This window comes from Ammodytes marinus, assembly GCF_949987685.1.
Source record: "Ammodytes marinus genome assembly, chromosome: 5".
Lineage (NCBI taxonomy): Eukaryota > Metazoa > Chordata > Actinopteri > Uranoscopiformes > Ammodytidae > Ammodytes > Ammodytes marinus.
Window position 1 is genome coordinate 22,397,593 of NC_137234.1, and position 15,714 is coordinate 22,413,306.

The 15,714-nt window shown below is 41.5% G+C and overlaps 1 protein-coding gene across 4 annotated transcripts in view; it reads right to left on the reverse strand.

The window, feature by feature from the left end:
* Window positions 1-15,714, reverse strand: part of LOC307250644 (serine/threonine-protein kinase WNK1-like) — a 33,766-nt gene that overhangs the window by 4,924 nt on the left and 13,128 nt on the right. For 3 of the 4 annotated variants that reach the window (XM_080027774.1, XM_080027771.1, XM_080027772.1), the window contains exons 3-24: window positions 12,540-12,712; window positions 12,054-12,274; window positions 10,229-10,386; window positions 8,980-9,068; window positions 8,667-8,886; window positions 8,447-8,548; window positions 7,873-8,266; window positions 7,580-7,743; window positions 7,077-7,163; window positions 6,650-6,685; window positions 6,179-6,313; window positions 4,727-4,806; window positions 3,928-4,090; window positions 3,724-3,840; window positions 3,341-3,454; window positions 3,198-3,246; window positions 2,958-3,101; window positions 1,402-2,390; window positions 1,243-1,317; window positions 1,013-1,126; window positions 591-909; window positions 62-239 (exon numbers count right to left, since the gene is read on the reverse strand). In XM_080027774.1, coding sequence (XP_079883900.1) covers window positions 62-239; window positions 591-909; window positions 1,013-1,126; window positions 1,243-1,317; window positions 1,402-2,390; window positions 2,958-3,101; window positions 3,198-3,246; window positions 3,341-3,454; window positions 3,724-3,840; window positions 3,928-4,090; window positions 4,727-4,806; window positions 6,179-6,313; window positions 6,650-6,685; window positions 7,077-7,163; window positions 7,580-7,743; window positions 7,873-8,266; window positions 8,447-8,548; window positions 8,667-8,886; window positions 8,980-9,068; window positions 10,229-10,386; window positions 12,054-12,274; window positions 12,540-12,712 — 4,121 coding nt within the window. The remainder of the gene's footprint in view (window positions 1-61; window positions 240-590; window positions 910-1,012; window positions 1,127-1,242; window positions 1,318-1,401; window positions 2,391-2,957; window positions 3,102-3,197; window positions 3,247-3,340; window positions 3,455-3,723; window positions 3,841-3,927; window positions 4,091-4,726; window positions 4,807-6,178; window positions 6,314-6,649; window positions 6,686-7,076; window positions 7,164-7,579; window positions 7,744-7,872; window positions 8,267-8,446; window positions 8,549-8,666; window positions 8,887-8,979; window positions 9,069-10,228; window positions 10,387-12,053; window positions 12,275-12,539; window positions 12,713-15,714) is intronic. The other variant, XM_080027773.1, reaches the window with a different exon arrangement.

The window sequence follows — 15,714 nt, forward strand, 5'->3', positions numbered from 1 at the left end:
TGAGGTGTGAAGTGACATTCATAGGAGGAAATGGAGCTACGATGGTGAACATGAGGCTTACTTTTCTCTGAGACGGCTTATTTCTTTCTGCAAAGCTTCATCCTCAGTCTCAGAGTCATCATCGTTGCCACTGCTTTCATGGGTATGTGTGTTATGAGGATCAGAGGTTGAGGACGAGGGCCCATTCTGCAAACTGGAGCCATGTGAGCCCTGTGGACTGGACTCTGCTGCTGGGGTCACTGAGGAATATTAAACACATTGGGCCATAAGTGCAACTGAATAAGTAACCTTGGAACCAGCCCCATGCATAAAAAGACGTCAGCTGCTGGGGCTCGCACTAAATCAAAAAATAAAACTGTATGTAAACATTTTATGTCTTGTAAAACAGCGTTTGTGTCTAGTGGCGTTGTTTCAATGAAAGCCTAGGTCATGACTACTTGGAACCACACACGATTTAAAAATGTACCCATGAACAAGTTGTAGAAAATCTTTGTTTAACGTAAATTAACTAACCAAATCCAAAGACTCTTAAAGAGATCTTAATACTACAGATCACAACTAGCTTTATTTACTGTGGACCAGCTACACACCTGTGACAGAAAACCGCCCCACTTTAGAACCAGTGGTTGGCCCCGATGTGGCATTGGCGCTCGTGGACACTTGGAAGCGCCCAATAGTGGTTGGCTGACTGGCCCCACCAGTAGAATAAGAAGAAGCTCCATTTCTAGAGTCAGTCTGACAGACTCCTTTGGCCAGAGAAGAAGACCGGTGGAGGGTGTTTTCTGGGCTTGAGTGTGGGGAGGAGGAGGAAGAGGAGGAGGAGGTAGAGGACGGTGGGAGGGAAGAAGAAGAAACAATGCTGGAGGGAGATGGAACGATGCCAGTCACACCATCGGTAGCAACAGTCACCTGAGAAAGAGAAGATGAAGATTATTTTACTGAACTGTGCCTGAGGTTTAATCGTTTCAGACTGATTTAACAAGATACATTTGGAAATCCCACAAAAACTTACTTGGAAGCGTCCAAGAGTGAAATCTGCAGCTGGGGGCTGGACTTTGTTTTCACCCTGAACTGTCTCAGGGCTCATAGCTCTTCTCAACTCTGTGTCCAATTTTCCCAGGGGTTGCTGTGTGAGAGTCACACAAACAGAGAATAAGGAACAATCTCAAATAGTACATTCTGTATGTACAGCTGCCTACAACACAAGTAGAGCAGGTGATATTATAAGGACTAAGAACTCACCCGATCTGGTCCAGGAAATGGAGGTAAAACGTCGCAGGGAGGTGTAGCAGCTTGATCAAAACCAGCAGGTAAAGTCTAAAAGATGGAGTCAAATCAAAATGTTATTATCACTATAAACAGCATTTTGGATGTATTGTGGGATGCTGCAGTTTTTCAAACCTGTGCCCGAGGCTTAGTTGGAGGTGTCTGTGCATGTCCCTGTCCTGGGGTGGTTGTGGGGCCCAGGGCACCCTGCACTCCAGAGGTGAGAGAAAGGTTGGATGGGGGCACCAGGGCGGCTCCAGGTGGAGGGGAACAAGTCCCAGTGGGAGATGAGGCGCCTGTGTTCTGACTGGGATCCACTGAGGAAGAGCTGGGGTCTTTAAAGAGGGAGCGTAGCTTCTTATCTAGAGCTTGGATATCATCTATGCCTGCCTTGTTCTGGATGTCAGCCCCTTCTGACTCCACTGGCTGTGGCTGGACTTGGCTCTGATTGGGTAACGAGGTGGGGGGAGGGGCCTGAGCTGAAACTGGGACAGGCTGACACTGGGAGGTTGTTTGTTGCGGTGCATGGACGGACGGATTCATAGGCTGAGAAGATGTAGCAGCACTATTAAAAGGCTGCGGCTCTGAAGCAGAGACAGTGGTAGAACTACTGGATGCAACACTAGCAACAGCAGAGACAGAGCTACCGCTCAGCTGAGGCCCAGGGACTGCGGGGACGGACGTCTGCACTGATGGAGGGGAAATGGTTGAAGACGAAGGAGGGATGATGGTGACTGGTGGAAGCTGTGAGGGGGCAGTTTCATGGGAAGTCTGAGCTGAAGTACTGGGATCACTGGTGACAGGAGCTGGAGTTAGAGACTGGGAGGATATAGGTGGAGGGGAAAACCTCCCACCCGAGGAAGGTGGTGAGGACGCTGCAGTAGATGTGTGAGACACAGCAGGAAACGTAGCGCTTGTGGTGGAAACTACAGCTTCTGGGGGAGCCAGGATATTGTTAGAGCTTGGGCCGAGTCCAGCCTCAGTGGACGGGACAGTGCCTGGTTCTGCATCAGCAGGTGGTGGATCAAGGGTGTTAGATCTCTCCATACGCGCCTGCTTCATCTGACTGAAAGCATGCTGGAGAGTCGCGGATGGAGCAGACAGTGAAAGGCCCAACGACACAGCTATTGAAAAGAAAAAAAGACGAAAATGTGATCGGTTGTGTAATACAGCATAACCAGCAAAAACCTTGAAGTTGTCATTTTTTATTACACTATGTTTTGTGCCTCGTTTTGAAAAGATACTACCTGCCAATGTTCAACATTTTGCTTACAGGCATGGTATACAGCCTTATAGCCTAACCTTTATAGCCTTTGAGCAATTTTTCTTTAAAAGCAATGTTTTGAAATTAGGTTGAATTAAAAAAAATATTGATGTATTTTTGAAGTATAAAAACAGTGGGAACATTATTTTTTCTTCCTTATTTATATTTTTTTTATATATGTCACCATGAAAGCAATGATATTGAAGCCATGAAATATATGATTTTGTATTATGAATTTTTATCATGTGTCCCTGTATCCTGTGACCAAATACCACCTGTGAACATTTAATAAATATGTGAATTACAAAAAATAATTAATATCAAACAGGTGCTATACCACAGGCTGTACCTCATTTATCCAAACATGTGTTTTTTTGGTATTTAAAACACGACATGTGGGAACAGTTAAATTTACATTCTCTCTCACCTGGAGCTAGGTCATCTGCGAAGGAGGTATTAGCAGAAGGTGGACCAAAGAACTGCTCTTTAAGACGGGACTCTGGCACTGGGCTAACTATGAACCTTCGTCCTGCTGAAGTCACCACATGGGCTGCAATGCTGGCGGATATGCCTGGTAGAAGGGTTAAAAAAGGTGTAAGGTAGGAGGTAGACTTAAAAATCAATAACTGCACATTTGTCACTGTAATTTTGGCGAAAGTATGCCAACCTGGATGCATGGGTACAGACAGCTGAGGTTGTTGTTGGTAGTCGCTCATCTGCAAAGACATTAAATGTAGGTGATTAAATCCTCAGGTCCCGCCGTCAATGCGTGTTTTTAGGGTAATGAGGTGCTGTATAGTAAAGAAATACCTGGGGAAAGGCTTCCTTCATGCCTTCTCCTTTCTCATCAGCCATTTCTATGACTTCACGGACTTGCTCAACGAAGGACTCTCGTTCACTCTCCAAGATAAACTCACTCTCAACCTGGAAAAGTTAAGAAGTTTAACTACTTTGACCAAAACTACATGTACTGTAAGAATGATCCACAGAACGTCTTAAAAATGTGTGACTGTCATTGGTTGATGCTGCAGATATTAAAAAGCAACATTAGTTGTGTGGATTGTAAATTTCAGCTCAATAGGATTATGTGAATGGTAGCCATAATATACATTTTAACAACAAAAAAATATGTATAAAATATAAAAGTTTACTTCCTAAATGTTTAGTGGCAAAAACAAGGGAAACACTATTACCATAATCTGTGCAATCTCCTCCGGATTATCACCGTCAAGGTCAAATTTGAAGGTCACCATTTTCCTGTTGTGCGTTTCCAGCTGGCATTCTGCTACTCTGTCTCCCACATTAGAGATCTGCAAAACATTTATACAAGTTAAAAATGTTCAATGACAAAGAGCTTGAGACAGAATATGAATGAACTCAACAGTTGAGATGCGTACACTGAGAACATTGAGCTTGGCCCTGGCAGTCTTTTCATGGCGGGAGCGGCTGCGTGCGGATCTACGCTGGTGGCGCTTCATTGAGCGCCCCTCATGGCGACCTCCTGATGTCGAAGTTCCATCATTGCCATCACTAAGACCTGAAGCTGCATCTGACAGGGAGCTGAAGGAGAAATGGACCCATAAGAGAGATCAGACACATTGGCCCTCATTTACTAATAAGTGTGTGGAAACGTTCTTACTTGAAAATTGAGTACGCAAAATCACGGTCGGATTTACGAAACGTGCATACCAGCCGATTTTGTTCCTATCACCGTGTGTATGTTAGTATATCAGAAATATTCTAAACTGACGGTGCCCCCTAAAGTACAGAAGAAGCATTTCACGTCTGAAGAAATAGACAGCTGTGTCTGCGGTGGGAGACAGAAAAGGCTAAACTTTTCCCAAGCGTTTCCACGGCGGTGACGCTGAGAGGAGTTGGGGAGATAACGAAGGTGGTAAACATTAAACGTTGTCTCACCTGAGATACTTGGCTCAGGTGAGAAATAAACATTTTGATATCAAAAGCAAAAATATGAAACCAGTGGAGGACCACTGGATCAGCTCTAAATTTCTTCTCAAAAAGTCAAAATACGAAGAAATTCAGGTAAGAAAATATCGATATATCCTTGATTTGTAATAAAAGTTCATACGCATGGTTTAAGCACACATCTGTGCGTACACATTGTTTGTAAATAAGAGCCATTGTGTGGTGCTGGTGAAACCTTTTTTTTTTTTTTTTTAATGACTTCCTTCTCACCTTTCTACAGACAGTGGCACCACAGGTGACTGTCCTGCTGGCTGCTCCACAGGTGCTGACTGAGAGACACTCACAGGAGCCTGAAACACAGAAATCTGTCATAAATAAATCACGTCGTGTGTAAAGCACATCTCAAGGAGTGTGACATTTTATTGTGAAAAATGATATAGGGATTAAAAGGTTAACATTCAAAGTTATTGCAGAGTTCAGGTACCCAGAAAACAAAATGCAGTGATCTATCAGGAGTGCATAAAGTAGATGTGCAGTGTAATGTACATATGCATACAGGCAGTATATACATAGCAGGAAGGGAGTAGGTATTAATTTGTCATTTTTGTCCAACAACTATTTTACAGGCAAGTAAGGCCAAGTGCTTGAATGTGAATGATTATTGACTATTTATTGTTGAATGTGTGTGTGTTTCAATGTGCCTGAGCACAAATGAAGTTCCGTCACAGAATAAAGTTATTTAATTGAATTGGATGATTTAAACCAGACCGCCCACCAGAGGGAGCTGTATAACCTGGTGAAACTGTACAGGGGTACTACAGGTACTACATGCATTGCTGTTATTCAGCTCTGGGGTGAGTGTAATATTGCTGCACAATGAAGTTTTATTTTAATTTCCTTCAGAATGTGTCACTTTTCTTTTCTATGTTAATATTGAAATCAATTATTGTGATAAAATGTATTTAAGTTATTTATTGGTGTAATGTTTTTTTTTAATTGAAGATTTTAAGCTCCAGGAAAAAAGAGGATATGACATTGTTTACATTGCCTTTTGGTCAAAATGTACAAGTCATGAACACAAACACTGCTCTATGTTGTGACATTTTAGTAGGTCTGTCGGTAAATGTGGGTGGGTTGACCTTGATAAGTACTGCCATCCTTATGTAACCAACTGTTTATTTGGGCTTCAATTCGATTAATTTAATAAAAAAAAAACTACCAAACAATATGTATTTTGTGGAAAGGTGAATAAACATTCACTTTAAGAAACAGGAACTATGTGAGGGGATGTGAACCAAATGCCTCTAACCTGACCCACATACACCCACCCACCCACCCATATTTGTTTTGTGCTCTGTAGAGTACCTGCAGAACAGAGAGGCATGAGGCCTGATAGAGGAAGTAAAGGTGCTCTGCGTTGACTGGAGGAGACATGAGAGGAGAACTTGGATCATTGGCCCAAGACTAAGAGTCATGCAGGAAGATGCAGCATGCAGAGCGGAAGAGTGGAAGAAAGAGGGGGACAGCCATGTTGATGAGATTTAACCAAAGCAAATAATAAAAGATACAAATGAAAATAAAATGGATTCATTCATACTGTAGCATGGTTTCGCAAAAACACTTAAACTAATGCGTTAAATACCTAGATATGTCTGTGTACTATGTCTAAAAGCAGGATCAAATAATCATAAAGCAAGGGAGGTGTGTGATTTTGTGTGTCACCTGTAGCTGCTGAACTCCAGTTAGTGCCGCTGGTAGAGTGGAGCCCTGAAGAGAAGTGCTGCTCTCCGGATGTTGCTGCTGTTGAGGTGGAGATGTCTGAGAGGATGTGGGTATCGTCACTTGCTGGTTTGGAATCTATACAAATAGAAAGGATAACGATGAGGAGTCAGATAACAGAATACAATCAGAGAGGTAAGAGGTTTAGGTAAAAACAGATATATAGTGGCATAGTTTTCCTGAAAACCAGTTTCTCACATGTTCATCTTTCACAGATTTTCTATGAAACAACTTACCTGTGGGCCATCACTTGCTGGTTTGTTTTACATCAATACTACATCAATATGTTTCAGATCCATGCACACTGCCTGGCAATTCACACCACCATTGCATCTAATATTTGCTTGGACATTCATATAGCCTACTGTAACCTAAAATAAAAGAGGTAACAGGTAAATGGGACATTTTATCTACCTGAGGGGGAAGCGATGGCTGGTAGTAAACTCCGTACTATAAGAAACAAAAAATAACAAAGGGTAAGAGTAGGAACTTCAGAAGGGAAAGAGAAAAAAGCAAACTAAGGGAAATGTAACTTAAAGAGAGTGGAAAGCTCGGGATTCAGAACACTCAGCTGTTTTCAACAAAGCCGCCTGTAACAGAGGTCAACTTAACGCCCTTTGAAAATTATGTTTTTGCTGACATTGGGTGGTTGAAGTTCACATTTACTGCAGTGATATGGAAGTGTATTCAGGGTGGGTTTGGTACAGCCTGTTATCAACATTAGCTGTGTTGTTTACTGCAAGATAATTGGAACTTCTGACCACAGGTCAGTGAAACAATGCTTTTCAGTTGGTGTTAAGCTATTTCTTACAGATATTAAGACAGGAAGTACAATGCATACCTGTTGAGGTGCAACTGGAACCAACTGCTGGTTGCTAGGAGCAACAGGAACGACTTCAGGTTGGACAACTTGCATCTGGGGTTGACCCTTATGCACCAGAGAGAAAACAACAGCACAAGCAATGAACATGAGGGATAAAAGAAAGTAAACATACATGAGCAAAGGCATTTAGCTAATGGGGCACATGTAATGTGCAGAGCAGCAAAAGTTAACTTTTTGCCCAGAAACACCAAGAGACACAGGTTTTACTTGTCTGGTGTACAGGCATAGTAAGGCTGTCTTTACAGCTGACAACAATGGTGTTGGCAATGGTAAGATCCACTGTGAATAGGGCAATTCAAACTGAGAAGAAAGGGGCGCCATACCCGCTAAAATAAATGAATGGAATTGTAGTCTGTAGGTTTTTAAATATATTCGTACTTCTGAGGAGCATAAACCAGGGGGGGGGGAGGGGGTTATTCTCTTCAACCAACCTGATTGTGAAATGTTTTAACATGACTCACCAGTGATAACTGTTGCTGTTGTGTTTGGTCATTTTGTGTCTGCGGGAGCGACACCTGGAGCTGAAGATGCTGACCGGGAGGGGAGCTGTAAGGGATTCCAGGCTGAGGAGCATGGCCCTCTGGAAGGACGGAGGAAGCAGGTTGTCGGTCTCCCATGTGACTGGCTGTAAAAGGGGGGACAATAAAATTAAAGACTAAATGCAACCATCATTCAAAAATCTAACTATTTTATCATCATGCATTGGGCCTGTAGCCTGTAGTGGGACTTGATATAAATCATCTTTGATAGGCACCTCCTCCTGTGTGCTGTTGTTGTTGGCGTTGGTCAGTTTCAGGCTCTTCAGACTCTGGCTGGACGGTGGCCACAATCTGGCCCTGAACTGGTACTGGAAGTGGGACTGGCCCAGTTGACTGTGGGACATAAACGACCCCCTGTACCAGTTGGGTGGATTGAGGAGTGTTGTAGTTAGAGCTCTGGAGGCTCTGCTGAGACACAGGTTGGCCAGACATCTGTGTGCTGTGTTGGTTTGGTTGTTGGGGGGCATAAGAAGCTGGCTGTGGCCCCGGCTGTGGCACTGGTTGGGACTGGGGCACCTCCGTGCTTGACTGTTGGACTGGTTGCTGTGCTGGCAGTAACTGACTCTGCTGTTCTTCTTCTAGTCTTCTCTTCTCCTGATCTTCTCTGACCTTCAACACAATCAGCAGCACATGTATTAAAACCCCTCAAGAGAGCACTAAATTAAACTTAATGGCAACATCTGAACATCGCAGCACAAGAACATACATCCTATGATTGAGGTAACAATTCAAGCAAAGCACTTTGCAAATATTATGACATAAATAACATTATGGTCAGTATGGACACACCTGCTGCCGTTGTGCTCTCTTACGACTGATTAGTGACACCCTGTCCTTAATGGCCTTTGCGATGGTCTTGTGGTCGCCTTCGCACACATAACCAGACTCAACCTGCAACACAAAGACATGATTTTCTTAAGCTTGCAATGAAAATGATCTTTGCAGGTGACAGTAATCCTCAGGTGTTTTATTATTAAAAGTCTGATTAAGCATTAAAAGTTCAATTCACCATTTCTTGAGCCACATCCTCTGGGACATCTTTGTTGAGGTCAAAAGAAAACTCGATAGCTTCGTTGTCTTTGTACTTCCCCTTGAGTTTTTTTCCATCCTCTATTCTCAGCCACAGCTTAATGGCCTCCATCTCTCCATCGTCCTCTTCTGCCAACTCCACACGCACACCCGTGTCCTCCTGGAAGAAGGCGTGATTGAGAAGGTCCTTGATTGAGTACCTAAATAGAGGGAAGCAAACAGTGAGCAAATGCATTTTTGGGGGAGATCTAGATGACCCGTAAACCTGTTAAATGAGCTATTAAATTAGAGACCTCTCGTCCTTGTTCTGACGAATACATCCCTCGATGATCTCCTTCACTTCAGGAATGGCCACCTTGTCAAAGCTGCCCGGCTTCACTCCCTACAGGAAACACAGAACTCTGAATGAGAATGATTCTTCCTCTCATCTGACATTCTCTTATTTTGGAGAATATCCCATACCTTGTTATCTTTTTCAGTTCAGACAGTCTATATTAGCATCAAGAATTTTACAAAAAAAATATATCCCACAGGGCCGAGATAATAACAACCATCAGCCAACTTCCCCTTGTTTTGTTTTGTAATGAATCTCAAATGTTTGAAGTGAAAGGTGCACCTTCTAAGAAACCTAAGCTGCACAGCAAACTATTCAAACAATGTTAAAAGGATGACATGCTTTCTAGGTGATGGAATCTAAAAAAAATGCAGAACGTCAAGTGATGGGAAAAGAAGAGCGTAAGTCTAGGTAGTGTGACACTACCTAGGAGCAGTCTCGACACCATAACCGCATTTTGTTTTTAACTGAGTTAACTGTGTTTGTTTCTCTGCAGTATGAGCTATTTGTGGCTCATAAAGAGAGCTGAAGCTATTTTGCAGTATAAATCCTCTGTTGAGTCACATGGAAAAACACTTCAGTATTTGTACTTTGCAGTTAATAATAAACTGAGTCAATCAATATAGATTTAAATGCACGTTTTGAAGATAAGAGTGGTTATGAAAAGGTTTAACATCTTTATCTTTTTGATTTCTTTAAGTGTAAGAGTATGAATCACATCAGTGACTATGCATTACAAAAGTAAGCCACGATAAACTTAACCATATAAATAAGACTAAGACATTATTTCCCTCCAATAACAGTTATTGCCCTTTTGGCATATGGCTGAATCATCAACCAAAGTGAAAATTGCAGGATTTTGTATTTTCAGCCTCTTATCATCCACCCCTCAGGTCTACGTGCTCAACATACACCACATGAAGACAAAGAAAAAACAGTATGAGGTGAAGCGAGGGGGCTTATTTGGGCAGATAAGTTTATGGGTTCCTCAAAGATGGCAATGGTAAATATTGGGGAAGATACTGGAATATATCAGTAAATAGGTCAAATACATCAGTAGGAGATTAAAATGTAAAAAAATTAAATAATAATAATACGTTTGCAGGAATATTAAATCATTACAGAATGGAGCACTAGCCTTCTTGGCACATAGGAAGAGGTGAAGGGAGGGCAGATGGGTGAAATGGAGGGTTGAAAAGACAACTTACGCTGGTAACTCTGCGGTAGATCTGTGCAGCATTCTGGCACTCTGAGTAAGGATACTCTGAGGTGGCCATCTCCAGCATGCACATTCCAAAGGCATACACATCCACTGACTCGTCGTACTTCTCCTCATACATCTCAGGCGCCATGAACTCAGGGGTACCTTAAATCAAAACAACTATTCAGAACTCTCAATCTCCTTACTGATTGAGTGGGCTTCTCACAACCCATTGCCCCTCTGCTCCTCTAACCCGTGAGGGGTTGAGGAAGAGGAGGATGAGTAGAGTGACCAGCCTGTTGACATCTCCTGCAGTAGAACCTGTGAGGTGAAAGTTGGAAGAGAGAGGAAAAAAAAGAAAAGGGGAAGGAAAGCAAAAAAGAAGACAGAAAACAAAAAAGGAAGGAAAAGCTGGGCTCAGTTAGACTGTAGAGAAGAAAGCACGTGTTTGTCTGTGTAAGACCGTCACATGTTGCAATATAAAGAATGTGATAGAGGTAGCCAATGTGCAGAACACACTTGTAACCCCAATTAATGTTATGAATGTTTTCTTTTCTTTTTTCATAGATCTTTTAATTTAGGCATTAGAGATTAGTACCCAGAGCCAGGATACAGTGTAATTTGTTCAAAGAGATTCCAAAGGTCTCTGTTGAGAAATATGACTAGCGATGGAAATAGCTTTTGTCAAGTCCTTACCTTTCAACCACATTAACACTGTCTTTTATAGTACACTCACCTTTCACAGTATGACTTACCATCTCCTCTCTACCTACAGGGGGACACCTTTATGGTCAAGGTTGAGAGAAGCAGATCCCATTGCTAGTTACTGCACTCAGCAGTGTGTCTTTGCACATCAGCCTCGTTCTATTATTTGATCATATTACATTCAATCTCAGGTCTTACACACAAACACTCATTTGGTTATTTCAATGTAATTGTTTTTTTTTAATATTGATGTGTTTTACAACACACTGTCAGACTTACCAGGCCCATATAAGATCATACTTACTCAATGACCAGCAGTACCCTATTCATTCCAAACAGCAGAATGGGGCACAGCTGAGGCTAGAGTCTACATTTTAAAAAACGTACCCAAGAATGTGAAAATAAAACAAATAAAACAAACAAAAACAAAGGCAAAAGGCTGACAGAGAGAAAGTGGGGAGAAATCCCTGCACACAAACATGGAGCAAAAAGATTCTGCAATCCTGCAATATTTTAAAAGACAATAAGAGACAAACACTAAGGGGAAAAAAAATCCTGTTGAGGCAAACCCATAGAAAGAGATGTTAAACATTAAAAGGTATAACTGGCAAACAGACCACATATTTCCAAACCACAGAACAAAGACCAGTCTAAGACAGAAGCAAAGGCCATACCTTTAGCCATGGCCAGGTTAGCCTGCAAGAAGGCATGACAACTATTATAGTTATGATATTAATATTTAACAGTATGAGAAACGTTAGGCGCTACTTACATTCAGTAGGTGCCTGGAAAAAAAAAATCTCTTTTTTTTTTGGAGAAACATAGAACAGAAATATTCTGCACAAGTACCAAACTAGATAGAGTAAATGTGTGAGCGCAAAGAGAGAAAGCCTTGTGGTTATCTGCCTAAGATCACCACAGTATTTGGCCTCCATTTGAGCTGTGGTTTGAGAGACAGCTGAAACGCTGTGGTCTGTTTTTGAACCACACCGTCAGAAAAACAAGTCAAAAGAAAGACCCGCTTTACACAACATCACTTTCAATAAAAACATTATATGCCCTCAAAAAAAGGTACTGGCCCAAAGCAGGACAGGCACCAGGAAGTAGAAATGACACTCGAGTCGTACCTATGACGCTCTTGGCAAAGGACGCACGCTTGAGTGTGGCCAGTCCCAAGTCTCCAATCTTGACAGATCCTGTTGGGCCTGTGATGAAAATGTTGTCGCACTTAAGGTCCCGGTGGATGATGGGGGGAGCGCGGGTATGAAGGAAGTGGAGGCCCTTGAGGATTTGTCTACACCAGCTTCGCAGAACTTTAATTTTCATCACCTTAAACCGCTTTAGATACCTACAAGAGAATAGATGATAATTTTTTTACATATCCTCTGTTGAGCACAGAACTACCTACGCAAGAAAAATGTAGTCTTTTCATGTACACAATTTTACACATTTTAACAAACACTGTTTCTATAATATAGAGAAAGATATTTGTCAGAATACTTAGATCAGTAGTTAGGATGATCTTTATTTTTTATCAAAATGGTGTAGCCCAAGTCTATACGTTTGTATCAGTTCTGTTCTATTATGCGTTTCTAGGCTCTGCCGAGACTCACGTTTTGAGTGTGCCAGAAGTCATGAGTTCAGTGACCAGTACAATGCACTTCCTGCCTTTGGAGGGTCCCTCCCAGGAGTCATAAAAGCGTACAATGTTGGGATGCTGTAGTCCCTTTAACATCCCCGCTTCCTCCTTAAAGCGCTGCCTCTCTGTCTTTGACAGCTTACGATCCTGCAGAGGAAAAAATAGAAATACTTCACACATCATAGAGAGCAGCACAATAAATAGATGTACACAGATTAATTTGGAAATTATATAAAAATATAATTTTATATATTTTCTTTTATTAATGACAATTATTACATGATGACTACAGTATTGTCATCAAGTAAAACGAGTAAAGTTGTATTTCCCCAGGTAGCGTCTGAATTAGTCTCTCCATAAAAAAATAGCCTTAACATTAAGTGTTTAAGCATTGAAGTAGACAGAAAATTATGTAATTGGCAAATTAATATCAATAATTATAGACTACGATATTAATACTGATATATTACACAAACACACACATCAACGCGAATACCAACTGTATCTGTTAAGATTGATGACTATGATGCAGATTGTGCTCACCAAAGCCTCTATTCTGAACAAAGCTAAGAGATATAACAAACGTCTGATGAGTTGTTGATGAATTATAGCTAAAGGTTTGCGAAATGAAAAGCTGAAAACATTCAACATTGTATTACCAATGTGATTGAACATCCCATAAACTCATATGTACAAATTGGCAAGAAGAACTATGTAGGGTCTGCGAGTTAACAAAAAATCTGGAATGTGGACAACCGCCCTCCTCAAGTTTCCTGAGTAATTCCTGGCGTGACCTACAGTTGCAGTATGCATGACTATAGAGCCGCACACTGATATCATTTAGACAAGCCTGGTGAAACCTTACAGCCTAAGACCTCCCTTGAAACCCCCAGAGACCTGGCCAAAGGCCAAGCTGTCCAGGAAATTCAGCCCATTTGTGAGGGGAGAATGAGCATTTGCCTTTGTGTGTATGTCAGCAAGAGATAGAAAACTTTCCAGTGACTGACATTACGTGACGAAAAACATTACTCAGATGGCTAAAGCCTTTGCTGGGGGTATTTTGCAAATGAGGCAAACACTTTTGATGACTTGTGGCAACATAGGGCAGTGTCAGGAAACAGAAGGTGAAGGAAGATCGGGGAGTAATGGAGGCTCTACCATGCACTTGGACCAACTGACCTACTTTTTGAGTATTTATCCAACGGGGAATCGGTTCCCCTTTCTGCGCACCACGTGAAAAGTCATGCAAAACTTCCAGAGCGCTTCAAGCCTAGGGTATGCAACACCCCATTCCTGACAAATACCAAACTTCTATGACAGCCTTCCCCCTATAGGCAGTGGCAGATGCCTCACTGATAACTCATCTAAAACAAAAGCCTTCCCTTTGCAAGTCCAAACGAGTTGAAAAACTGCATTCCCTTTAATAGATAAGACATGTTCCCGCTTAACTGACATCTCCTTCAGCATTTGTAAACAAAACACAAAACAAAAACTATGAATTTAGTAACTTAATTGATCATAGATGAGATCATAAAAGTGATGTGTTACGTGAGATAGTAATAGGTCTCAAAGATAGATCAGTGGGGGAGAAATGAATCTTACTATCTGCACAGAAACAAAGAAAATTACTTCATTCATACTCTTAAACCCTACCCATCAAACAATTTTCATGAATCAGTCAGCATAAACAAGGATTCAAATTACAGTAGATATATTTCCTGACCTATAACATCACTGAAGAGGATGCATGACTCAGGGCCTCTAAAAGCGTTCTAGGAATTTATGATTGTGAAATCATATGATGATACACATCACACTCCCTTTCTCCGTCATTTGAAAGTTATTTGGTGTATGCCATGTCATGTCCTGCTCAAACTGTTATATAGAACAGTGGCTACTAGTACTAGTGGTAGATCCACCAATCCTGATGAGAGGCCAGAAATCTACCATTTACTGAAGAATGTAGGGGTAACAAACAGAACTGCAGCACTCATTACTACTAAGGCTACCCATCAAGGACAGAATATTGCCATTTTTAAACTATCTTTCATTTATTTAACTTGAACAAATATTTGAGTTAGATATATACAAAAAAAGTTATCTGTAGGTCGCAGATAGCCAGGATTCGTTTAACCCGGTATCAGGCCATAAGGCTTTATTTAAAAACCTTACATAACATTAACAGATTGGGACATTTTAGTAAGTCAATTGGTGCCATCATACTCTAGCTCTACACACCATTTTGAGGGAGAGGCTTGAGTTTGTCTACAAAATGGAAAAAACTAACCTGGCAGGCCAGGGCAGGCACTTAATCACAGCAGCTATATCCGACAGAGTGGACATGAGTCAGCTCACTAAAGAACTGTGTTGCCACCACCACGTCCTCTGCCATATTACAACTCTGACACATGAAAACTGCCCTTCTAAAGACTCTACAGTATGTGATAGGTGAAATAAATCAATATTTTCCAAATCGGATTAGTCAATGATTTTTGACCATCTCTGCAGTCAGTACAACTCTTCTCTCAACTTCTGAAATCATGATCCCATTGCTTCTGTTCAGTGGCACACCCCTCAACAAGCCAATGCACGGTTAGGTAATAGAAGTGAAAGCCCAAGTAATTATCCAAGTTACAGTTAGGGCTGGGCGATAACGCATAATTTATTTATTACCCAGCCCTGGTTATGCTCCAACAATATAGGACAGGATATTACACGGGATAATAGGATGGTTCAATATAATCTTTTAATGTTTTACCTACAATTAGCATTTTCTTTGAAGGAGTGCATAACACTATGGAACACAGTTGATTCTGATCCCATTGAAAGAGTATGCGTTTCCACTCAATGAGAATAAGGGTAAGATACAAACAGTATCACCAAAACAGAAAACACTGCTTCAAGGCAAAGGCCATCATAAATAACCCAACAACCCTAAAAATAGAAAAAGTGAAAAAAAGCCTGTGATCATGCGTTGGGCTGGCACTGTCAGGTCCATGCTCTGTGGATGACAGCGAGGGTTAGATGGAGTCCTATGAGTAACATTGGTTGGGATCTTGGTAACGGCTGATGGACCTGAAAGCATCAAAGCCATGTTCAACAGTTCCACCCTAAATGTTACTTTTTTTTTTTTTTTTTTTTTAAATGTT